We start from the raw sequence: 25,687 nt of genomic DNA on the forward strand, positions 1-25,687 counted from the left end.
GATGCAGGCGAAACGTCAGGAGAAAAATTGCCTCCAGAACATGGCCATATAGCCCGGAAAAACCTACAACAACCCAATACAAAAATTAAAATGAGGAACCATGTTAACAGATATAAACTTATTAGTATTTCAATGGGAAATGTGGGCCTGCTTTTGGCCGATGAGATAGGATTATTGTTGTTGTTGTTGTGTGCTTTCAAGTAGTTTCAGACTTAGGTTGACCCTGAGCGAGGGCTGGGTAAATGACCTCGGAGGGCCGCATCCGGCCCCCGGGCCTTAGTTTGAGGACCTCTGGTCTAGTATATGAGATTATCTAAATGGTGCTTAATAAAGTAAAAGTTGTAGCGCTTTGGTGAAGGCATCTCAGGGACCATAAAATACATTGGATCTTCCTATGATGGCAGAAAAGAGTTCTGTCTTCAGAAGGGTAGATGAGTTGTCTGATGTAGAGGACCTGTATCCCTTCCTCTAATATATGAAGGTGTGGCAGCATATTTGGGCTCGTTGACTGCAATTGTTTTTTCCTTTCCTAGATACTTGTCAAATATCAATAACTAGCAGCTTGGGGACTGATACCAAGTCCATAGTGTAGACAAATAGCATGAATAGCATTGCCCAAGTTGAAATAAGTTTGAAGCCACATCTTGGAGATGTATAACTAATTCCACCATACTACAATACACCTTCAATTGTCTAGTTTAGCTCTCTGCACCACAAATTCGTGTAACTAATGAACACCATCTTGCTTGTATTACTATAGGATGCTGTGAATTAAGAAATTGAAATGGTACAGAACATTTGCTTCCATACAGGCATGTTACAGGAAGGTTTCCTGACTATCCTGATGAACAACAAGGAGGTTCAGCTGCTCTTTTTTCTGAAAAAACTCCAGAAGAGGTAATGTTAGTTTTAGTCATTCATGCAGAAAAAAGGAAATTGGGCTGGGATGAAGATTAGTGTTAAATTTGAGTTTTGCATATATAATTTAGTATAATTGAGAAAATCAATTTATTTTCACATTTCAGTTTTGTCTAGAAAAATGGCTTTGGGGGAAAAGGGGGATACTTTTTCTGATTTTTAAAAATATGTTGCCAGACCTTCACACATATTACATGTATGTGTCTATTAATTTATTTACTGATATTAATTATTTACTGATATTTTGTATTGTGTATATCTAAACTGTTGTAAACCGCTCTGAATCGCCTAAGGGCTGAGAAGAGCGGTATACAAATAAAGTAAATAAATAAATAATAAATATAAATAATACAACAATCTTTCCTTTTGAATGGAAGAATTCATGGTACAAAGTAAAATAGTACAGAATGTGTTTAAGAATTTATTTGTACTGATATCAGATAGTGAAGACTTCAGGATAAAAGATGCCTGATGTTCCAAGCCATATGATTTTTAGAATGATAACCGTAAATGTCATTGTGACCTTTTGTTTTGTAGGGAAAATTAATCTGGCACAAAAGCAATAAAATGTTTACATTACGCCCTCAGCTTAATGTTGGAGACACAAATTCCCTACAAAAGTGGAAAAACTGAGTATTTTAAGCCCCACCTCCAACATGCATACTACAGATTAGGTGAAGCAAAAAAAAAAAAAGGCTACATTTCATTCTCAGGCTATAGATATAGATAGATAGATAGATAGATAGATAGATAGATAGATATTTAAGTCCCATTTTTCCATATAGTCTATTGACTACTCGAAACTAAGTAAAAGTAGCTTGGAGTCTATAATCTCTTTGAAATTTTAATCCATTTTTTTCTATTAATCTAATAGTTTAATAAAAGGTAAAGGTTTCCCCTTGACATTAAGTCTAGTTGTGTCCGACTGGGGGTTGGTGTTCATCTCAATTTCTAAGCTGAAGAGTCAGCATTGTCCGTAGACTTCTCCTAGGTCACGTGGCCGGCACGACTACATGGAGCGCCATTACCTTCCTTCTGGAGCAGTACTTATTGATCTACTCACATTTGCATGTTTTTGAACTGTTGCATTGGCAGAAGCTGAGGCTAACAATGGGAGCTCACTCCGTCCCGTGAATTCGAACCGCTGACCTTCCGGTCAGCAAATTCTGCAGCTTAGTGGTTTAACCCGCGGAGCCACCAGAGCCCCTTTTAATAGCCTAAGAGTAGCTGCTAAATTACAACACAGATTTGTGGTTACTGATGTAGGTCTCATGTAAAATGCTGTATCTACACTAAATTGATTGTCATTCTTAAAAGCTATGTTTAAACATCTAGGCAGTTTTCGTTTCTTCATTTTCTATTAGGTTGCTGCTGAATTAACTGCTAAGGAGGAAGAAGAAAAAAAGAGGAAAAGCAGAAGGAAGGGTAAAAAGGAAAAGAAAGAAAAGGGGAAAAAGAAAAAGAAAGGAAAAGGAAAAGAAGAGAAGAAACCGAAGAAGAAGAAAGGGGAGGCAAGACATTTGGATGCTTCACTTAGACATATACCCCCCCCCCCCCAATTTATTATAAAGACCCTGAAGCCACCCTGCATAACTGTTCTCATGCTTTGTGGCAAGCATGGAAGGACTGGAGAAGCATTTGGCTATGTGTCTGTAGCAAGATGCATAGTGATTACATCAGCACTGAGATCTTTGGCACATCCCAGATCTCTGTGCCAATGTTCTGTCTGGCTGCGAGAATGTGAATTGCTGCAAAACAAGAAATGGCTGTGCAGGGCAGACTCGGGGACCTTATAGTAAGGAATGTGTTTTAGTTACCAAAGGGGGAGGGATGTGTGTGTGAGAGAGAATTCAAACTGCCACAGTCCCGAAAAGAGATCAGCCATGTCTGAAAGGGGCACCTACATATGTAAGCATCCAGAAGCACCCTCTGGGGCACTGTGGGTGTTTTTCTTTTCTTTTTTTTTGCCAATGTTGAGAAGCCCTGAAAGTCCAAATGCAAAACATGCAAAAGGGGCACCTCCACGTAAATGTGTAGAATGCTTAGTTGAAAGTTGGCAGTCATCTTGCATTATGAAGAATCATTTCTATTGAATTCAATGGTTAATTCTCCCATGCCAGTTGCCCTTATAAAAGGTTTTGCCCAAACCCAGTTTGGGGGTGGGAGAGGAAGGAGAGGAAAGAGTTTTCAATTGCATCCTCCTCCAGAAGCATGTCCACCTGTGTAGTGATCAATTTTAGCCAAAGCCCTCCACTGGCTTATTCTTAGTAGATGCTCAGAATTACAAGTCATTTTTGTTGCACTCAGAGATTTATTTTAGTGTGAATGAATTAAGTTTTGTTTATTTCAATACACGTTGGAGTGCAGCATTCAACCTTTGTGAGTACACAGTGGAATGGGAGCAGCATGAATTGGGATAAGGAAAAACACAAACAAATTTGCTTGTTGGCTAAAATCAATTGAAGGGCTGAATTAACATAAATATAATGATATTAGTATATTGGTACACAAGACTTTTTGTATGGCAATTCCTCTGCAATAGGTTGCGCTTTCTGGAAAGTTTGTTGAATGTTTAATTGAGAGCCCCCTTTTTAAAGGAAAAAGGTTTTTTGATCCAACATACAATTGCAATGAAAACCAAAATTGTGCCCCAGAATGTGCCCCAGTTCAGTTTTCTTGCTTTGTAGGCTTCCTTTAAAATACATTTGTTCCATAGGTAAAGGTAGTCCCCAGTCATGTCTGACTCTGGGGTGTGGTGCTCATCTCCATTTCTAAGCCGAAGAGCCAGCGTTGTCTGTAGACACCTCCAAGGTCATGTGGCCGGCATGACTGCATGGAGCGCTGTTACCTTCCCGCCGGAGCGGTACCTATTGATCTACTCACATTTGCATGTTTTCGAACTGCTAGGTTGGCAGAAGCTAGGGCTGACAGCGGAAGCTCACGCCGCTCCCCAGAATCGAACCTGCGACCTTTCGATCAACAAGCTCAGCAGCTCAGTGCTTTAACCCACTGTGCCACCGGTGCATACACAGACACAAAACAAAACACATTAAAATCAGTGATAGACTGTCCTGGATGTTCTCAGATGGTTAGATTAGGTCAGGGGTTCCCAAGTTTTGTCAGCCAGCGGAGCCCTTTTCAAAGCAAAAGTTTTTGTGAAGATCCAAGAAATGTTTATATATTATATATTATATTACATACTATGTATATATATGAGGCACTGGCAAGCTTTTTGAAGCATTGTGTTTTAAAATTTGAGAGATAGGCCAGGCCAATGGTAGATGGATGGATAATGTTTGTGTGAACTAATTGAAAAAAAAAATCATGAACAAATTCCTAAGCGCACTGCACATCTTATTTGTAGTGCAAAAAAAAAAGGCGATAAAGAAAGAAAGAACAGGGACCCCTCCATCTCTACAGTACCAATTTGAAACCCCATCAGCACCTCTTGTCTCTACCCAATCCGCTACACTCTCCCGCCCAAGGACCCTCCCTCTGTTTAGCCCTCTCAGCTCCCCTGATGACTCCTTCATTTCAATGACATTGGTGACATCTTCACATGACATTCAAAGTAGGTCATGATCTAGCTCCCCTTGTTCAGAGAGCTGACTAGCCACTAAACCTAATTCATGGAGGAAGGGGGTTCTGGAGGGAACGGGCACCACTGAGTTTGTGTGGGGGAGGAGAAATGCTGGTCACCAATATGCCAGGGAGGAGCGCAACAGAGTTCTTGCGGCCCTGGAGAAGGTAGGATGTGGTAGACTCCGTGACAGACCCCCTGGACTTAAGATCCAAAGAATCATAAAATCATAGAGTTGGAAGAGACCTCATGGGCCATCCAGTCCAACCCCCTGCCAAGAAGCAGGAATATTGCATTTAAATCACCCCTGACAGATTTAGTTTAAAAACCTCCAAAGAAGGAGCCTCCACCACACTCCGGGGCAGAGAGTTCCACTGCTGAACGGCTCTCACAGTCAGGAAGTTCTTCCTCATGTTGAGATGGAATCTCCTTTCTTGTAGTTTGAAGCCATTGTTCCGTGTCCTAGTCTCCAGGGTAGCAGAAAACAATCTTGCTCCCTCCTCCCTGTGGCTTCCTCTCACATATTTATACATAGCTATCATATCAGATATCAGATTGGCCCCCTCCCTGCTGGCGTTTCGGAGGAAAGTAAAGACCTGGCTGTTTGAACAAGCATTTGGTTAAACAGTGTAATTGAACATAGGAATATGGAATAATGGATGATGAGACTGGATTCTGATTTTACTGTTGAGGCGCTAATGATTGTTATACTGATGTTTTATGATTTATGTTACAGTTGTTTTTAATTGCTCTATACTTGTCTCGTGATGTTTTGTATCGATGTTGTTAACCGCTTTGAGTCGCCTGAGGGCTGAGAAAAGTGGTATATAAATAAAGTAAATAAATAAATAAATATCTCCTCTCATCTTTCTCTTCTTCAGGCTAAACATCCCCAGCTCCTTAAGCCCCTCCTCATAGGGCTTGTTCTCCAGACCCTTGATCATTTTAGTCGCCCTCCTCTGGACACATTCCAGCTTGTCAATATCTCTCTTGAATTGTGGTGCCCAGAATTGGACACAATATTCCAGGTGTGGTCTAACCAAAGCGGAATAGATGGGTAGCATGACTTCACTAGATCTAGACACTACGCTCCTATTGATGCAGGCCAAAACCCCATTGGCTGTTTTTGCTGCCACATCACATTGTTGGCTCATGTTTAACTTGTTGTCCACGAGGACTCCAAGATCTTTTTCATACGTACTGCTCTCGAACCAGGCATTGTCCCCCATTCTGTATCTTTGCATTTCGTTTTTCCTGCCTAAGTGGAGTATCTTGCATTTGTCACTGTTGAACTTCATTTTGTTAGTTTTGGCCCATCTCTCTAATCTGTCAAGATAGTTTTGAATCCTGCTCCTGTCCCCTGCTATCCCTCCCAATTTGGTGTCGTCTGCAAACTTGATGATCCTGCCTTCTAGTCCTTCATCTAAGTCATTAATAAAGATGTTGAACAGGACCGGTCCCAAGACGGAATCCTGCGGCACTCCACTTGTCACTTCTTTCCAGGATGAAGAGGAAGCATTGGTGCGCACCCTCTGGGTTCGTCCATTTAACCAATTACAGATCCACCTCACCGTAGTTATGCCTAGCCCACATTGGACTAGTTTGTTTGCCAGAAGGTCATGGGGGACCTTGTCGAAGGCCTTACTGAAATCCAGATACGCTACATCCACAGCATTCCCCGCATCTACCCAGCTTGTAACTCTATCGAAAAAAGAGACTATTAGCAATGACCGCATTTGTTTCTAAGTGTTTGCAGACAACTTCCTTAACAATCTTTTCCAGAATCTTGCCTGGTATCGACGTTAGGCTGACCGGACAGTAATTGTTTGGGTCATCCTTTTTCCCCTTCTTGAAGATTGGGACCACATTGGCCCTCCTCCAGTATGCTGGAACTTCTCCTGTTTTCCAAGAACTCTTAAAGATGATTGCCAATGGTTCAGAAATGACTTCCGCTAGTTCCTTCAATACTCTTGGGTGTAGTTGATCTGGCCCTGGGGACTTGAACTCATTTAGAGCGGCCAGGTATTCCTGTACGACTTGTTTCCCAATTTGGGGTTGGATGTCCTCAAATCCCTCATCCACTCTGTCTTGCTGAGGTTGAAGATGACTTTCTTTTTGTGAGAAGACCGAGGCAAAGAAGGCATTAAATAGTTCTGCCTTTTCCCTATCCCCTGTCAGCATTGCCCCATCTTCTCCTGGAAGAGGCCCTATCGCCTCCTTGTTTTTCTTTTTTCTACTGACATAAGAAAAGAAGCCCTTTTTATTGTTTTTAATGTCCCTGGCAAGCCTGAACTCGTTTTGTGCTTTAGCCTTCTGGACATTTCCCCTACAGGTGTTGGCTATTTGTTTGAATTCTTCTTTGGTGATTTCTCCCTTTTTCCACTTCTTGTGCATGTGTCTTTTGTGTTTTAGCTCTGTTAGAAGTTCTTTGGACATCCATTCTGGCTTCTTTGCACTTGTCCTATTTTTTCTCTTTGTTGGCACAGACTGCAATTGCGCAAAGATAGTATAGGATGATATAAACAAGGACAAATAGGCCAAGAGAGAGCTTTAATCCTATAGCTGTGACTATATAAAACTCTGTAGTTTCACACTGATGTGGCATTAGGGATTGTGGAAGGATGGATGTTTTGTTTTGTAATTCTACATATAAAATATAGTTGAGGGTGGCATTTAATTTCGTTTTGCGATGTACAAAAACAAAATTATTCTATTCTGGGAGACGAGAAGGTTCTGATGGAAAAATTCTCTTCTTCCACTTGTGAGAAGGAAGTATTTTGCTCAGAATGGGTTGTATCTGTTTAATGAATGGACTCGACCACTTGTATGGGTTGAGCGAGAGCTCTTATTGGACAAATATAGTCTGTTTTAGGTGTGACTTGTAGTTGATTTTTCCCTAAGTATCCAGTTTGTTTTTCCATTTGATTGGAGGAATATTGTAGTTTAAGAAAGGTTGACTTTAAATCTGTAAGTTTTGTGTCTCTCACTCGTACATTTTTTTTCTAGTCTGAACCACACTCACACAGTTGATATTTTGAAAAAAGGCAACCAAGCTTTTTAGTAGCATTTGTGCTAGTGCCCAAGTTGTCACTATTTCCCCCAGATCAAGACCACAGCCCAGGCAGTAGTAGTTCACAGGCCTTCCATGCCTTGTGATGGACAGATACGCCTTCTTCTAAGAGGCAGGTGGGCTTCTGTTGTGAGAACGATACTTTTGATGCAAAGACCATCCATGTAATAACTCACAACTTTAAAAGCACCAAAAGAACATCAAGCAACCAGATGTTTTATGATGAATTGAATGTGCCCTTGCCTCCAAACTTGATGTGCTGGCTAAAGCTTTCCAAACACCTGTCAGGTTTTGCCACACAGAGAGCATGTTAACATTAGCTGGTGAAAGATCAGAGCATCCTAGCCATCCATGGAAACAGAGCACTAGGATTCTAAAAAAAAGGGAATCTTGTGTATGGCATTATGATGCAAATTACTGATCCAAATTACTAGGAGTATTAATAACCGTTTTGTTAAACTACCTTTCTTTTTAATTCACTGTGTTTTTAAATTTCATGGCAAATCAAGGAAGAAGAAGAAGGATGGAAAATGTCCCCCAGTAATTTTCTTCCAATAATGGAAGATGGAAACAACAAATACAAAGGCAAGTAAAAGAGCTTGAAATTATAAACTTGCCTATCACGTTTTATTATCATAACCTAACCATTTTAAAATGAAGATGTAGAGTGGAGCTTAAACAGTAAAATGGAAGAAATTTTTCAGTGTTCCTTACCTTAGGGTTTGTTTACCATAATATGTAAGCAAGGTGCTAGAAATACAAATAGTAAAAATGTTAAATTAACATGCTTCCATGGTCAGGGTGCATGCTTCATTAGATATTTTTAATAGCATTCTAAAATTTATGTTCAAAATATGTGGCTGGGGATTTCAAAGCTATTCAAGAGGATATGGTGTGGTGGATTTCTTCATCAAAAGATTCCATTTATCATGAAGACTTGATGGCAAGAGTGGGAGTCATTTTTTTTCAATCTGACTGAAAGCAGATGTGCCCATATTCCTAGAAGTTGAGATGGTTGCTGTGTTTTTAAAGAGTAACCTTGATCATCCCTTGTTCCATAACTTAAGAAATATAAATAGATCAACTCGAAGAAGCCAGGGAAACCAAATGCAACCTACCAGTTCCATGGCAGTCCACCAGATGCTCACTAATCCTTTTGTATTTGTTGCAGGAGAAGGGGACACATACACTTATGTCCATGCACACATGCATACACTGGCTGCATTCCAACATCCCCTTTGTATCATTGTCCACATGTGGAGATGTGCTATACAAGCTCTACACAAACATTGTACAGAATAGAAACATTGTGCAATGAATGTCAGTTAGGTGCTATTGGAGGATGCACAATGCATAAGCTACAACTGCCGTGCAAAATACAAGTTAATTGCAGCGCAAAGTACAGAATGAACAACCACAATGCAAATTATAGTGTGCACAACCACAATGTGCAAGTATAATGTGCAGTACACACCAGGCAACTTGAAAAGACAAGGCATGGAAGAACATATGATTTTATGGGATCAGAAAATCATAGAGTTGGAAGAGACCTCATGAGCCATCCAGTCCAACTCCCTGCCTAGAAGCAGGAATATTGCATTCAAAGCACCCCTGACAGATGGCCATCCAGCCTGTGTTTAAAAGCTTCCAAAGAAGGATCCTCCACCACAGAGAGTTCCTCTGCTGAACGGCTATCACAAGTTCTTCCTAATGTTCAGATGGAATCTCCTTTCTTTTTTAAAAAATGTTTTATTATTTCCTTATTGTTTACATAAAAAGAGTGGGAACAATGGGTATGTGTGAGGTAAAGTAGGAAAGTGAGAAAGTAGAGTAGAAATAGGGTGTGGGGGGGAGGGAAGCAGGGAAAGGGGGGAATGGGTGAGGTGCTTCCAGGATCGCCCAGGATGTTCCGGTTAGTTATTATATGTATGTATATGTATATATATTTTATATATAGTTCTTGTCTTTACTTGTTTTTGTCGTCGGTTTCCTCTTGATACTTCTTTTGAATTTCGGCTATAGATCTCTGATATATATTTCTTTGTTTTCTTCTCTTACGAATTCCAGAATTTTTTTCCAATCTGTTTTTTTTATTTTTTGTTTTGTTGTGTTGTGCGAAATTTTTTTGGTCAATATGTCCATATTTATTATGTCCATAACTTTTTTCATCCACTGTTCCACTGTAGGTATTTCCTTAGTTCTCCACAGTTTGGCTAGAGTCATTCTCGCATCTGATATTAGATAAAAGAATAGCTTATCAGTATTCTTTTCCATTTTGAAATCTGTTATCCCCAGTAGTAGTGTTTCTGGTTTTGGGTTAAATTTTATGTTTAGAATCAGCTCTATCTTCTTATGAATTTGATGACAGAATTTTTTTACTTTCCTGCATTTCCACCACATGTGGATAAAGTTGCCTTTGTCTTTTTCGCACTTCCAACACGTGTCTTTTGTTTTGCCTTTGCTTATTTTTGCTATTATTTCTGGGGTTAGATTTTATACCAGCTCTCCTTGAGATATGTTGCATACGTGTATCTTTTTTTTTTTTTTTTTTGCCAGATCTCTTCCCAATCTGCCAAAGGTATAGATCAGCCTGTATCTGTCGACCAGTTTATCATAATGTCTTTTACTTGTTCCGTTTCGGTGGTCCATATTAATAGTTGTTGGTATATTTTCTTTATTAGTTTTGAGTCCGTTTTTAGTATTTTGTCCCAGAATGTGTCCTTTATTTTGAAACCTATTTTGTTGTCTATCTTGAAATTTTCTTTAATTTGGTGATATTGAAACCATGAAATGGTTGGATCCATTGATGTTAGTTCTTCTTGTGATTTGAGTGTTATCTCTTGCATTCTTAGTTTTAATAGTTGGTTGTATGTCAACCATTTTTCTCTGGGGAGTTCTCTTTTGTGATAGACTTCATTGGGTGAAAACCACAGTGGTGTCTTCGTATTTGTTCCAAGTCTGGATAAGGACAGTGCATATCGGATGGTTTCTAAAATTTCTTTCAGTTTTTGCCTTTCCTCTCCAAAGGTAGGCGTGCCATCCCTGAACAATATCAAAGCCTTCTAAAGCGAGTATTTTCTTCTTTTTTTCAATGTTGCCCAATCTCTTAGCCAACTCAGAGCAGCTGCATCATAATACAGTTGAAGTTCTGGTAGGCCTAGGCCTTCTCTTTTTTTTTGACATCAATTAAATTTTTGGAGCTTATTCTATGTTTTTTGCCTCTCCAAATGAATTTAATTATCTCTTTTTGCCAATCCTGTATCATTTTTCTTGATTTTAATATTGGGAGTATCTGGAATATAAATAAAATGTCCGGTAGGATATTCATTTTTATTACTGCTATTCTACCCATTATGGAGAGGTTCAGATATTCCCACTTTGTTAATTTTCTTTTTATTTCTTGCCATTTTTTTCGTAATTATTTTTCGTTAAGCTACCAGAGGAGATTATTACGCCTAAGTATTTTACCTTTGTAACTACTTTGATTCTTGTTTTTTCCTGGAGTTTCTCTTTTCTTTCTTTACCAATATTTTTGGTGATGATTTGTGTTTTATCTCTGTTTAGTTTTAATCCAGCCACTTCTCCAAATTTCTCTACTTCTTGCAGCCATTTATTTATACCAATTAAGGGATTGTCGGAACCCAGACGCCTTAAAGAGCCAGACTCAATAGTATTTCCAAAAGTAGTGTTTATTTAACAAAGCAAAAGGGACTCAGAGACACTTAACTCAATGTCTCTGGTCAAAACTCAAACGTAGCAATCAGTTCTAGTTCAAAAGGTAAACTGAAGCAATCCGTATTATCCGGAGAAAAGATTCGGATTAAAACAAAGTGCTCCAAAAGTCACACAAAATAACACAGCAAGTAAAGGGTTAACAAACAAAGAGCCACAAGGAAGAATACGTAGTCAAAGTCCGAGGTCGTAGCAAGCCAAGTCCAAAGTTGCGAGGTTCCAAAATCCACGTAGGCAGTGTCATAGTCAAAACAGGTCCAAAGTCAAAGAAGGGAAATTTGCACTCACGAGAATCCAAGCAGAGTCAAAACACACACGAACGGAAGCAGCAACCAACCAAGATGGCGACAAGGCAACAGTGACCCCGTTAACACCAGCGGGGCTAAATCACAATAAGCTGGAATCCTTGGCTTGCAGATCCCATCTCTCTGCAATTTTCGACAAGAAACCTTCCTGATCTACTAGGGCACCTGACAAACTGTGAAAGATCAGAAACCGTGCTGTAGAGACATTACCTTACTTAATTTGAGGGTACTCTCCAAGGTCATTTTAAACCTACTCTTAAGATTTGCAAGCAAGAAACATCACAATCTTTCTCTCATAATTCTTACTAACAAGTGTCCAAGAATAAATCTTGATAATTAGAGAAGCAATATATCGTTAGTAAAAAAATTAAGTGATCTTATAAATATTTGTAATATGCCAAATGATGATTAGTCAGTTAAAAACAAAGTCAGACAAAATCATATTTCCATGTAGAAAATTGGTTATTATAGAAGCCTAGAGTTGGAAGATACTATGAAGGCCGCTCAGTCCACTTCTCTGCCATGCAAGAATACACAATCAAAGCACTTCTAAAATGCCCTCTTGAGCTCTGATTCAAATAGGCCTTCTACATTAGTCTTTTTCTTAAAGGTCATTTTATAAAAGACCTTTAAGAGGTTCTGCATTTGAATCTGTTCTGGTTATTTTTTAAATAAATCTTAATTATTATATATATCTTTAGAGGAATAGCAATGGTCATTGTTCACTCAGTGGTTGCAGGTTAAGACTTCACTCATTATAGTTAAGTTTGATTTTTCCATTTCAGGAGGCCGGTTCAAACATTAAACTTTATGGCCGTTGTTAAGGCCTGTTACCAGATACTAGCAGTATAAACTTCAGTGTAAAGCTGTGTTCTTTTTTTTTTTTAAGAAAAACAAAAAGCCATTCTCTTTTCCAAGTGTTTCGTCTCTTCTTTCTTGGGTTATAGATATTTGGCAGAACAGAGACGAGGCTTGGAACTTCTCACAGGAGTATGACCCAGAACTGATCAAAGAAGAAAAGAGGAAAGAAGTAGAAGAAGAGATCAGAGTGCAGGTGAACTTACACTAGAAGGATATATATATATATATATATATATATATAAAAAAAACAACAAATGGCTGTTGCCAGGGTAGGTTCCTGTACATAAGTAAATGCTTGTCAGGCATACATACAGAACATACAGAATATCAGTCTGCTTTTATCCATTCACTCTAAATGAACTATACTTATCTGAGTGTGTTTGCATGAAGAGGTGGAATAAAAAATGAAGCTGAAAAAGAAGCACTAGACCTTTATATGAAACTTTGACATTAATACCTTCAACTGACACATTTCCTTTTCTTTACTTTGCTCTCTTCATCATTTCATTATTCTGGTTACATAATACATTAATTTGTTTCTTTAAAAAACAGAACTGTCTTTTTACAGACAATTAATAACCAGATCCTAATGCCTGCATGACAAAATAACACTTGGAACTTGTTGACTTATCCAGGAAATCTTTTAAGTATGAACTATATAATGACCTTAATTCCCCATATGGCCAAAATTCTAATATCTGGTAGAAACTGAATGGGCAATTTTCTTTCCTGGAATATTTGAGGGAACTTGTCCCCTTGTACAAACCTGGAAGACAATTAAGGTCCAGTGGGGAGACCTTGGAATTGACCAAGGCACTTTCTTTCATGCACCTTAAGAGGACCAGGGAGGGCTCGTTTTCAAGGGCGGCCCCTATCTTGTAGAACACACTGCCTGAAGAGTTAAGAAAATGTTTTGTTAAGCCAAAGAAGTTATAGGAAAGCTCTGGATTTTTATCTTGATTCTAATGTTTATATGATTTTAATTGTGTTTCCTGTTTCAAATATTTATGATTTTATGGTTTGTTTTAACTTTTGTACTATATGTTTTTTTGCTCTGTTGTAGCCACCTTGGGTCTGTGCACAGAGAAAGGCAGAATATAAATTTCTCAAATAAATAAGTAAAAAATAATTTCAGGAAATTAATACCTTTTTCAAGGCTAATTCCGGCCTGCATTATTTCAGTATAGAACTAGCCTGTGTGCAGAATTTAGCAATTCTGATTAAGGAATAAAGACAGCAGTGGCTTAAAACTCCTCTAACTGGGCTTAATAACCTGCATGCAGCGTGCAGTCTCTCCTGGCTTTCTTAATAATATTCTGTCACTTCCATTCCTTATCACATGTTAAGAAAAATCATGGGATACTCCAGATTTTGCCCAAAACTCTGAAGCAACCTTGTGGCCTCAGCCCCAGTATGGACAGGAGGGCTTGGTCTGATGCAGACCAGTCTGCTGTCCAGCAATATAATCTTCCTTTCCTTGCACTCATTATCACAGAGAAAGGGGGATAGATAATGCCAGAGTTGCCGTCACTGCCGCTGTCAGATAGCTGCGGAGTGGCACTGGCAATGGTGGTATGAACATTAAGGTGAGTCTAGCAATGGCAAAGCAGTCTTGACCTGAATGGACCCCACCTCATGGTCCAGCATGTTGGGGACAGAATATGTGACCACCTCTGAGGTCAATCTGTGGCATTTTTTCTCTAGACTATCCCTGGATTAAGCAGCCATGTAAATAAGGTCTAGAGAAATTGTAGCTTTTATTACAGGAACTCCATTTTAAGATAAGAATGATAATCAGGGTGCTGGAGCCCCCGGTGGCGCAGTGGGTTAAAGCCCTGTGCCGGCAGGACTGAAGACCGACAGGTCGCAGGTGCGAATCCGGGAAGAGGCGGATGAGCTCCCTCTACCAGCTCCAGCTCCTCATGCGGGGACATGAGAGAAGCCTCCCACAAGGATGATAAAACATCAAAAATCATCCGGGCGTCCCCTGGGCAACGTCCTTGCAGACGGCCAATTCTCTCACAACAGGAGCAGTTGCTCCTGACACGACAAAAAAAAAAAAATCAGGGTGCTAATGTAATTGTTCTCCATTCTAGAGAAGAATGGAAACCTGATTAGGAAGGAGAACAGGTGAAGGCAAAACTCCTAAGATTATCAATTTACACCACAGAGGGGATACCGTAAATAGACAAGAAGGGACATTTTGGATCAATCAAACTATATAAACCTATTACTTCTGCCCACTCTGAGTCATTCTTGTGTCAACATCATCATTTGTGATTCTGACGTTACAATATTTTAACTTGGCAATTTCACTTTTCTGTGTTATGAGGAAAATACGGGTTCAAAAGAGTTGCTTCCTTGTTGTTGAATGGATCTGACACTAATCCACGAACAGATAGACACACACACACACACATTTTGTGTTTATGATTTTGAACTTTCCTATTGTGGCACCTGCCTCACTTGCCATTGGCTCTTATCTATTGTGGCCCTAGTTCCACCTATACCTGCATTCAGCAGCACTACCCTCTTCCCTAAACAGCTTCAGTTGATAACAGCTGCCTTTGGACCTTTTTAAAAATTTCCTCATGTCTAGAAACTGTGAGTGGTAGCAGAAATACTGCTTGAAATTCCAATCTATATTAAATTTAGTGTGAAGGTATGCTCAGGAATATCTGAGGTCTGAGGTCTAGTACAAACGAAATCCTTCAGATTGAGTTTCCAAAACTGGTCAAGAAATTTTATAAAGTCATGAGATATTTAAAGGGAGTAGAATGGCATGCTCATTCTTGTCCCTTTAATATTTTGTAATATTTGTAATATTTTCTCAAATAGATTACGAACACAAAATGCCAAAATGGAATAATTGCATAGGCATGTTTGCCTTTATCCCTAATCCAAGATTTTTATTCATTCATTCATTTAAGCACAATATTCCAAATTCCACGTGTATATTTGCCCAAACAGGTTGATGAACTAATGCGTCAGGAATTGAAGAATCTGAAGTTAACTGTAGACAGAGAGACAGAGAAAAAGGCAAAAAAGGGGAAAAGGGGAAAGGTAAGTAAAACATTATATCTTTTTATTAGTTGACTACGAGCCAGGGCTGATATTACTGCTGGCATCTTAACAACACAATTCCCCATGTTCCTTAATTAATTAAGGAACATGACTTTACATGAGTCTTTTTCAGCTCAGCTGTATAATGCATACATACAAGAGATGCCAGGCATCTTCAAGGTTAAGAAAACCCCTGTCTGAAAGTTTGGAACACCCTCCCCAGGGAGATTAGACAGGCCCCACATTGTCCTCCTTCCATATGGATCTGAAGACTTGGATGTTTAAACAAGCCTTTGAGAGCATTTAGTGGGCACTGCATCCCATCAGTGTTCCTCAGCTACAATTTTACATTCCCCCTCGGTGGATTTTCACCTTATCATGGTGAGGGGACTTGCGTGTTCCAATGAAGCTGCGAGCACAACGGCTGGAGTTGTGCACTCCCAGGAGTAGCTGCGAGGAAGGTTCCAGACCAAGCACAGTCCGAAGACCCAAAGACTTCAACAGCGGAGCAGACGGAGGATAACATGGTACATGTTACAATGGCTGTGAAGGCGTTAAGAAGGCTGCAACAGATTAAGAAGCCACGGTCATCTTGGTAAACTATGCCACCCGAGGAACCTCTGTGAAGACTGTGTGTTGATCGGTGTGCACTGACCTCCACACATTTAAAAAATTCACGCATAGGCGTCTTCCAAGGAATTTTTTTTAAAAAAAACAACCAAAGTCCCATGGCGATCAGCAAGTGGCTATGGGGGCAGGGCTGTGACATTTGGAAGCCCCTAGTCACAGACTGGCACATGGGTGGTGGATACAGACTCAGTCGTTCTACCTCAAAGTCCAGGACAGTTGAGTAGTTCGGCAGCTGTATCCATGACTGAGCAGCCCTTTTGAGGATCCACTCTGCTCACCCCACACGGGGAAGGGGCTAGAAAAGGTGCCCTAAAGATAGTCTGCCTCTCTTATCCCTGACTGGACTACCACGCCTAGTGGGGTCACCACCCTGTGGCCAAAAAAGAAAAATGAAATTCAGTACATGGAATGTACTGACACTGATGGACAACATTGACAGTGAATGCCCGAACGCAGAACTGCCATCATTGCAAGGGAGCTGGGATGCTTTAACATCAACATAGCAGCACTTCAGGAGACCCAGAGAGCAGGAGCGGGAAAGCTGAAGAAAGAAAAAGGAGGCTACACCTTCTTCTGGAAGGGACTGCCTGAAGAAGACCAAAGAATGCACGGAGTTGGCTTTGCTATCAGAAATAATCTGGTGAAACCGAAGCACCCACTGATTTAAAAGCCAAGGATTGCAGGAGTGGTTTTGGTAATGGGGCGGAGATGTATTTGGTAATGAAGACTGAAACTACCTTATAATGACACAATTGTTTGACAGCATGTGGCCATTATTAGAAGTGTTTGCACAATATACTGTATGATGGTTTGAGGTTTTCTTGCATGTACAGTAGAAACCATATGCATCCACTTAAGCCAAGTACACTTAACTTCTAGAGTCTCGATACCGTGGAGGTACAGAACCTGTTCGACATATGGGGCCAACCAACGATCGACCTGTTTGCCTCGCCGGAGAACGCCCAGCTGCCTCTGTTCGGAGCCCGCCTGCCTCGAGACGAATCCAGAGGATGTCTCGGAGATGCATTCCTCATGGACTGGTCGACTGGACTCTATCTCTTCCCACCGATTCTGCTACTCCTTCGGGTGACAGAGAAGATCGATTTGGCACAGGCCAACTGTATCCTCATCGCACCGGAGTGGCCGAGACAGGTGTGGTTTCCTGCTCTCCTTCGGCTGGCCAGCGATCAAGTGTTTCGCCTTCCCCCCAAGCCAGATCTGCTGTCAAGGGAAGGCGGCCTCCGACGGAAAAAAAGGCTACATTCCCTCGATGTCCGGAGGGCTTTGCTTTTTTATAGACAAAGAACTTCCTCCTTGCGTAAGACGCCTAGGCCGTTTGTTGCCTATGCGTCGGACAAAGTGGGGTTACCAATATTGTCGCAACGACTCTCCCGATGGATCGGCTCAGCCATTGAACTGTGCTATGAGCTGGCTCATAAGCCCCCTCCGACCTCGATTCGTCCGCGGTCGACGAGGGGCATGGCCACCACCATGGCCATCCTCAAGGGTGTTCCAATAGACTTGATCTGTAAGGCGGTCATTTGGTCTAACCCAATGACATTTGTATCACATTATCGTTTAGATACCCGTTCTCGGAGAGACACTGTTTTCGGGCAGATCAGTTCTTTCTACCTGCCCGACTTAAACCCTTAGAGACTCTCATATTTCATGTAACAAGTTACCTACTCCGTCCCCTGATGTGCTTGTAGGCGCCTCCTCAGATTCCGTTTATAATATTTTCTATTGGTTATATGTGCAACATTCATTCAAAAGTATCTGCCTGTGGGTACAGCATTTCACCTACATGTTTCCTCACAGTTGTTTCGATGTGCTTATGCAACTGTCTCATACTTACCGTATGGTTTTTTCCCCTCTTGTGTGTTTGACTTGGGGAAACTGTTTATGGTTTTTCACTATATCCTGACCAAAAAAATACCTTTCTCCAGCAACACTTAAGGGGTCACCTGTGTTTATACCTTTGCCATACCCTTTATGATATGGTTGGTAATCCTGCCAGATATTTCTTGCCTAAGATGCCTGTGTCAGTACTATCAATAAAATTATGTTTGGCCCTTAACTGGTGTCGGTTTGTCTCCCACCATCTGGGACCTTAGCTTGCTAGATCTCCATGTGTGTGCATTCACAGAGGCCACGAAGAAAAATGGTAGGTTACTCACCTGTAACCATCTTTCTTCGAGTGGTCCTCTGTGAATCCACACAAACCCGCCCGGCTGTCGCCTCTAACAAACCTCCCCTTTTCCTCGCTATAGCGGTGTAGGAACTGCGGAGCTTCGCGCGGGGTGCCTTTTATGCCCAGCTGGGTGGAGTTACCGCCAAAACTTAAAAGTTTCAACTTGGGAAGTTTTCCGTTGGAGCCTATGCAGGCGCAGATACTCCGTATGTGTGGATTCACAGAGGACCACTCGAAGAAAGATGGTTACAGGTGAGTACCATTATTATGGGTCCTTGCTATCCATTGGTTACAGGATCAGTATGGATACCAAAATTGCTCAAGTCCCATTGCTGTGCCAAAGTAAAAAAGGTGTCTCTTATATAAAATCAAGCTTTGCTCTTTTAATATTTTAAACATATTTTCAAGCCCTGCATAGTATCTGTAGATACGGAGAGCCAACTATACATATATCATTTTATGTTTATCAGTAAGTCTAAGAATTTTCTTGCCAAAAATATAGCCCACATGTTTTCAACAAAATGCAAGGCAAGAAATAGAATCTGCAAGAAAACTACAAATCAAAATATTTTCTTTTTCTCTACTGAGCTCTTGGCAGTTGGTTGGTTTGTTGTTGCTTTGTAAAACTTTGTGTTAATTAAAAAGGTTCCTCGGTCCCCATTACACTGTATATTTAAAATGACCTTTAAATTATTGTGGTGGAGAAATTGCCTTGAGGAAGTGAACAGTTGACCCATATGCTGAACACATGTTCATTAGACAATGGACGTCTTAAGTGGAAATAATTTAATCTCCATGATGTGATCATTATTAAAACGTGGAAAGATAATGGGTTATTTGTAGAAATCCTCAAGTAAAATTTGGGGGAAAGTGGGGGAAGAAACATGTGTTGCATACTATTAGTGGATATCCTCATGTATATCGTGAGTATTATAAATATGCTATGATCTCCCAGATGTTTGTATATTTTTATTTTTACATTATTAGTGTTATTGTTAAATGCTAGCTTGACCTTTAATTTGGATAAGAAATGCTTTCTGACAGTGTTGACACCTGATTAAGAGTGGAATCTGTTGTTGCATCAACAGTTCTTCTGGGCATTATTTGACTGGTAGTAGTTATTCATATGTTCTCTGTGTTATCAAAATGAACGTAGTTGTCCTCATCCAAAGTTGTTTGGTTTTACTACTGTTTTTCACTTTATGAAGCACTACCATATTTTGCAGTGAGTCATGTAATCTTATGATGGCTGAGAATTTTCTGGATTGTTTGGCCTCTTACTTTAACATCACATGCTTCCAACACACACAAAAATCCTATCTAAACACTGGCATTTAGTACCGTTGTCAAATAGTACCCATCATAGTCCACAAGAAATCCAGAAATTTTTGGGACATTCATCCGGATTTTATAACATCGAAGACAGGCATCCAAGAAACAATCAAGGGAAACTTTGCATGCAGACACTGTGACTACTGTAGCCAAATGTTAAATATTAAATATTTTACACATCCAACTCATAATATCACAGTTTCCCTACAAGATCATACAACATGCTCTTCAGAGAATTTAATATATGTAATTAAATGCCCCTGCAATTTACTGTACATTGGTATGACAACCAGACCGCTGAGAACATACATTTAAGGCCTACCAAGTTTAAGAGCATTTGCACGCAACAGAATCTCTTGCAGCAGAGCCAGTGATTACTTAATGAAATGTAAGTCATGTAAACATTACTTTGACTATCTTATATTAGTTATTTATTTGGTTTAATGTTAACATAACAATAGGGGTGCTATAGTATATCTATCTTATGTATGTTGTTGTTCTTTTCATACAATGTAATTGTAGTGCCAGAGACTTGTCTCCTTTTGAAATATTAAGAAGAATTCATTACCTGAAGAAGGTGTTTTCATCACCAACACTGAAACAAGGAACTACACCCGGATACCTTGTTGTAACTTGGTCACCATTTAGAACTCCTCTCTGGCAAAACTTTGGATGCCACAAATAGTCCTTTGAAATATCTACAAGTGATTGGACTTCTATTTTTATCTACATGAATATGAACATTTATCTATGACAAAGAGAAGTTGTTCCTCTTTATTGTGTATATAAGTAATAAACCTGTCATATGACATCATATTTGAAGTTTCAACAACAATAATATAATACTTTGTGTATCAGAATTTTCTGGCACAGCATATGTTGCAGCTGGGATTAATTTTTCAAAATATAATAATTGCCTAGTTCACATAGTACCATCCTATGGCCTTATAAGATGGAACAAAGGGAAGCAGGGAAGTTCATATAGGCCCCTCTACACTGTCATATAATCTGGTTCAAAGTAGATAGTCTGGATTTTATATGGCAGTGTAGAAGGGGCTATATATTGCTAAATGGCTACCCTGAAATGGGGAGGACAGCTGTATAGTAAGAACTTATGAACAAAACTTTACATAAGAAAAATAAGTATTTCCAGAACTTTACAACGTAAATCATCGCCTTCTCCTGAAAAAAAAATTATAATATCACAAAGCACTACCACCTCACCCACTTCATAGGAACTCTGCTGCAAAACAGGAGCTTTTTTGTCGAATTCCAGGTTCAGAGAAGCAGATGGCGAAAACAGAAGAACGGCCTGCCTCAGGAGAGTGTGCTTGCTCCATTAATGTTTAACATTTAAACAAATGATCAACCACTGCCAGAAGGGACAGAGAGTTTCATTTATCCTGACAATCGTACCATTACCACCCAAGCAGGGAGCTTTGAGATGGTGGAACAGAAGCTCATTGAAGCTTTAGGTGCTCTTACTGTCCATTACAGGGAAAAACAGCTGATTCCTAATCCATCTAAAACACAGACAGGTGCTTTTCACCTTAAGAACAGACAAACATCTCAAGCTCTGAGGTTTACCTGGGAAGGAATCCCACTGGAGTATTGCAGCACACTCAAATACCTGGGAGTTACCCTGGACCGTGCTCTGACCTACAAGAAGCACTACTTGAATATCAATCAAAAAGTGGGTGCTAGAAACAATATCATACGAAACCTGACTGGCACAATCTGGAGATCACAACCAGATACAGTGAAGACATCTGCCCTTGCACTTTGCTACTCTGTTGCTGTGTATGCATGCCCAGGGTTGAACACATCTCACCACACTAAAACAGTGAATGTGGCTCTTAATGACACATGTCACATTATGACAGGATGTCTACGCCCCACACCACTGGAGAAATTATACTGTTTAGCCGGTATTGCACCACCTGACATCCGCTGAGCATTGACATCTCCCAAGGCATTGACATCTCCGGCCCATCTTCTGTTCGGATATCAGCCCCATGCCAACATCTTACATCAAGAAATCATTTTCTAAGCTCTACAGAGATACTCACAGGAGCACCACAGCAAGCGAGTGACCAAAAGTGGCAGGCTAAAACCTGGAACCTCAAGCCATGGCTGATACCAAATAAGAGACTCCCCTCTGGGCAACTTAGAAAGCCCTGAACAGACTGCTCTGTGGCACCGCAAGATGCAGAGCCAACCTTAAGAAATCGGGCTACAAAGTGAGCCCACAACACGCGAATGTGGAGAAGAGCAAACCACAGACCACCTATTACAATGCCACATGCACAATGGAAGACGTCCTTATAGCAACACAAGAGGCCCTCCAAGTGGCCAGCTACTGATCAAAGGACATGTAGTATAATGCCAAGTTTTTAAACTCTTGTGTTTATTTTAAATACATTACAACTGTACCCTTGGTTCGCTTCTGACAAAATATATATGCTTTTGTGCACACACATGCAAGCCTAGGGTTAAATGTGTCTTGCTTAATTTTTTTTTAAAGTCAGGTACCAAATGTCCTGAAACACTAGACTATTGTGGATAAAGTACAAGCATTTTTCATTATATATATAGGAAGGAGAACAGTGTTAAATAACTATAGATATGGTTACATTTTGAAAGTCTTTTGTAAACTTTTACAAGATGGAAAAGTATTGCCTTTGCTAACTATTACCATTTATGATCCTTAGAAAAAGAAAAAAGGTAAAAAGGGTGGAAGGAAGAAAAAAGCTAAGAAGGAGAAAGATCTGACTCCTGACAGGTAAAAATTCACCTGCTCCTCTGAGATTCACATTGGCACCTCTCTCTCTCTTTCTCCCACTCTCTTTCTCTCTGGCTTTGTTCAAATACAAAAGAGAGTCAAAGTTGGTATGCATAAACCTGAACCTGGTAGCTCCAATCTCTTGGCAATTATGTGGAGAATCTAACATTGGTTTCTTTGTAAATGGCAGTCATGTAGAGAGAAATGTAGACATGGAAATGTCAACTACCAATTTGCCGATAGTTCATTTCAGGTTAAAGGTACTATGGGTCTTAATCTTATGTATTTTTATCATATGTGTAATGGTTCTTTGAAGAACTGTCATTAAATTTTATTCTTTGTGGCAGGTGTAGAAACACCTGGTAGTTTCAAATATCTATCAGATTTTTCCATCTGTTTTTAACATCTCTGAAATAGGACACAGCCTGTCCTTCTGTAATAATTGAACAAAGTAGCATTTCTTCTTCTACATGACACGAATAGTGAAATATTAAGACTGGAAAAATGCCTGCTGTTGTTCTGTGGATTTGTTTTACATTGCTCTGACTGTGAGAATATTGGTGTAAATAATACCATCAACTACTCTGGAGCAACATTATACCAGAGTAGGGGCTTTCAGATCAAAGTATTGGAATTCTTTTACTAGTAGTATTGTCAAAAACCAGAATTCTCAAATGGACCCCCAAATCCATGGCTTTAAGGATACCCAGAATACGTTCCCCCACTTCCAGGCAACTTTCGAATGAACTCACTAAAGTTACACAGAGTACATACACATACTGTCCAGGGACTGTCTCACCATGTGGCCCAGGAAAAGACATAACCTCACAATATCCCAAGAGTCATAATGGGGTTAGGAAGAGCCATGTGGATTGGAACACTATCAAACCTCATCCCTGGAAACACTTCCCAATTGCTAGATGACTGAGGACTCCAATGAGGCTTTGCCAACATCCCTGGCACCCATTGTGTGGCTAGCAGAAACCCATTGTCTTGTTCTGGATGGACAGGAACAGAGCTATCAACCTCTTTAACAGCAACTCTGCCTTCATTCTTTTCCTCTCATACCCCTCCATGGATGGACCAAAAACAGTCACAATCGATCTATGGCAATATTCCTGCTTCTTGGCAGGGGGTTGGACTGGATGGCCCATGAGGTCTCTTCCAACTCTTTGATTCTATGATTCTATGATTCTACCTGTTAGGCTAGGAAAAGCCTAGGAAAGTAGGCCCAGGAAGCTCGGCAGCCATTTTGGAAAGGGTGCCGGGGGAATCCATTTTAGATACTCATTTCCTGAAGGGGGCGTGTTCCTAGCTTGGAGGGAAATGAGGGGAGTTAGTGATTGGCTGAGAGAGAGTGGGCAGAGTCTAACTTAGAAAAGAAAAAAATGACTCTAAAGGTGTGTTTTAAAACCCTGTCAGCTCAGATTGAGTGGGTGTCAAAGGAGAAAGAGTTAGGAGTGGAGAAGAGAAGAGTGAAAGAGGGTTGAAGTTGGTCAGTTAGCTAACAGAGATAGCTAGTGAGAAGATTTTACAGCTATTAGGGAAGATAGCTGGTGGAGGATGTAGAGATAGATCCAGGAAGGGACTATCTGTGGTGGAGTTTAGAATTGCTTGGCAGAGAGAAATCCTGTCAGTAGTTTCTGGAGGGGGAAGAGGGGTGTTTATGTGCAACTAGGTTAGAACTGCTTAAAGAAACCACATGCTTTTAAGTCAATACTTCTGAACAGCTACGCTTATTACCTGTTTTGTTCAAGTTCTCTTAAATAAACATTGTTTTATTGTTCACAACATCTGCCTCACGTGTGCTTCTGTGGGTGAAGTTTTAAAAGCAGATTCCTGCAGCAATCAAGAGTTTAAAGGTGGCAGCGTATATTTTAAAAGAGTAATCTTTTCAGTGTTATCTCAGAACACAAGCCTGAGTGCTAATCCAGCACACTCTTGCCTAAGATACTTCAAGTAAGCCAAGGGCTTAACTTTCCTTTTAAGTTTGGTGAGTGCCAGAGCTCCTTCAAAAGGTTTCCGGCCAGAAGTTTTTGCCAGCATAGGGAAGCTTTTTGATTTGGGGGTTTTTAAACACTGAAGCCACATCCAATCACAAGTGGTGTACAGCTGGTGGGATTTATATTGCCAAAATAGCTTCTACCTTTTATATTTGGTTTGCAGCGGTTGGGATTATTATCACAAATAAATCTCAATATTTTATAAATGGCTATTAAGGTTCCTGGGAAAGAGTTAGTTCCTCTTTTCTCTCTGACCACACTGAATTGTAAGGTCGGGAAGGGGCTCATCCTATTTCCCAAAATATTCCAAGTGACTACTTACAATATTATCTTTTATGAAAAGAAGTGTGTAATTAAGAATCCAAGCATTTTCCTGTATATTGCATCCTATTCATATTTACTTAGAAATTAGCCCAACGAGGTTTAATAAGACTTACTCCTAGGTAAGCATTCATAGAATTGCAACATTAATCCTGCATTTTCCAAATATGAAAAAGCTATCCCTAGACTGTAGAATGCTCTCCTGGAAAAGATTTGACGGAAAAACATGCATTCTGAATTTTAAGAATAATTAAAAGCCCATCTGCTTCAGCAGGCCTACCCAGATAATTTTACGCTCTGAATGTTAAATGGACATTTTATAGGTATAAATGATTTTAATGTGTGTTTTAATCTTATGTTTATATGTTTTAATCTATGTGTTTTAGGTGGTTTTATGTATTTAGTTAGCCATTTTAGTTTAACTCTCTGTTGTGCCCTTCCATGGGATTTGCGGAAATGTGGGTAAGAAATAGAATATGGCCATTTTTGTTATTGTTGTTATTGCAAATTAAATTCTTAGCTTTGGCCATGGAAAAAATGTTATAACTAGAGAGAGCCCTTTTTAAAAGAAAAGATCTGTACTTAATTTTTGTATCTTTGTGTAGGACCATTGATTCCCTTTACCAGGAGCTAGTAGAAGAAAGGATATTAATAAAACCTAAGAAAGTGAAACTCAGCGATTATGTGGGTAAAGTATAGACTTTTTATACCAGTACAAATGCATCATATTTCAGAATTACTTTAGATGTTTATCACTTACAATGTTAGAAAACTGCCTTAAGCATCAGAGATAAACTAAACAAACAAGACCATTTATTGTAATGCTGATTGTTCTCTTCATTGTCATGTTGATGATTTAAGTGTAGTTTCAAATGTATTTTAATACTGTTTGTTTCATG

At 39.9% G+C, this 25,687-nt stretch overlaps 1 protein-coding gene across 2 annotated transcripts in view; it reads left to right on the top strand.

Annotated features, from left to right (window-relative positions):
* IQCA1 (IQ motif containing with AAA domain 1) overlaps positions 1-25,687 on the top strand; it is a 115,427-nt gene that overhangs the window by 50,366 nt on the left and 39,374 nt on the right. For both annotated transcript variants that reach the window (XM_060783944.2, XM_060783962.2), the window contains exons 7-13: positions 813-897; positions 2,283-2,429; positions 8,078-8,153; positions 12,553-12,659; positions 15,437-15,529; positions 22,394-22,464; positions 25,394-25,476. In XM_060783944.2, coding sequence (XP_060639927.2) covers positions 813-897; positions 2,283-2,429; positions 8,078-8,153; positions 12,553-12,659; positions 15,437-15,529; positions 22,394-22,464; positions 25,394-25,476 — 662 coding nt within the window. The remainder of the gene's footprint in view (positions 1-812; positions 898-2,282; positions 2,430-8,077; positions 8,154-12,552; positions 12,660-15,436; positions 15,530-22,393; positions 22,465-25,393; positions 25,477-25,687) is intronic.

The sequence above is a fragment of the Anolis sagrei genome, chromosome 1, assembly GCF_037176765.1.
Source record: "Anolis sagrei isolate rAnoSag1 chromosome 1, rAnoSag1.mat, whole genome shotgun sequence".
Classification (NCBI taxonomy): domain Eukaryota; kingdom Metazoa; phylum Chordata; class Lepidosauria; order Squamata; family Dactyloidae; genus Anolis; species Anolis sagrei.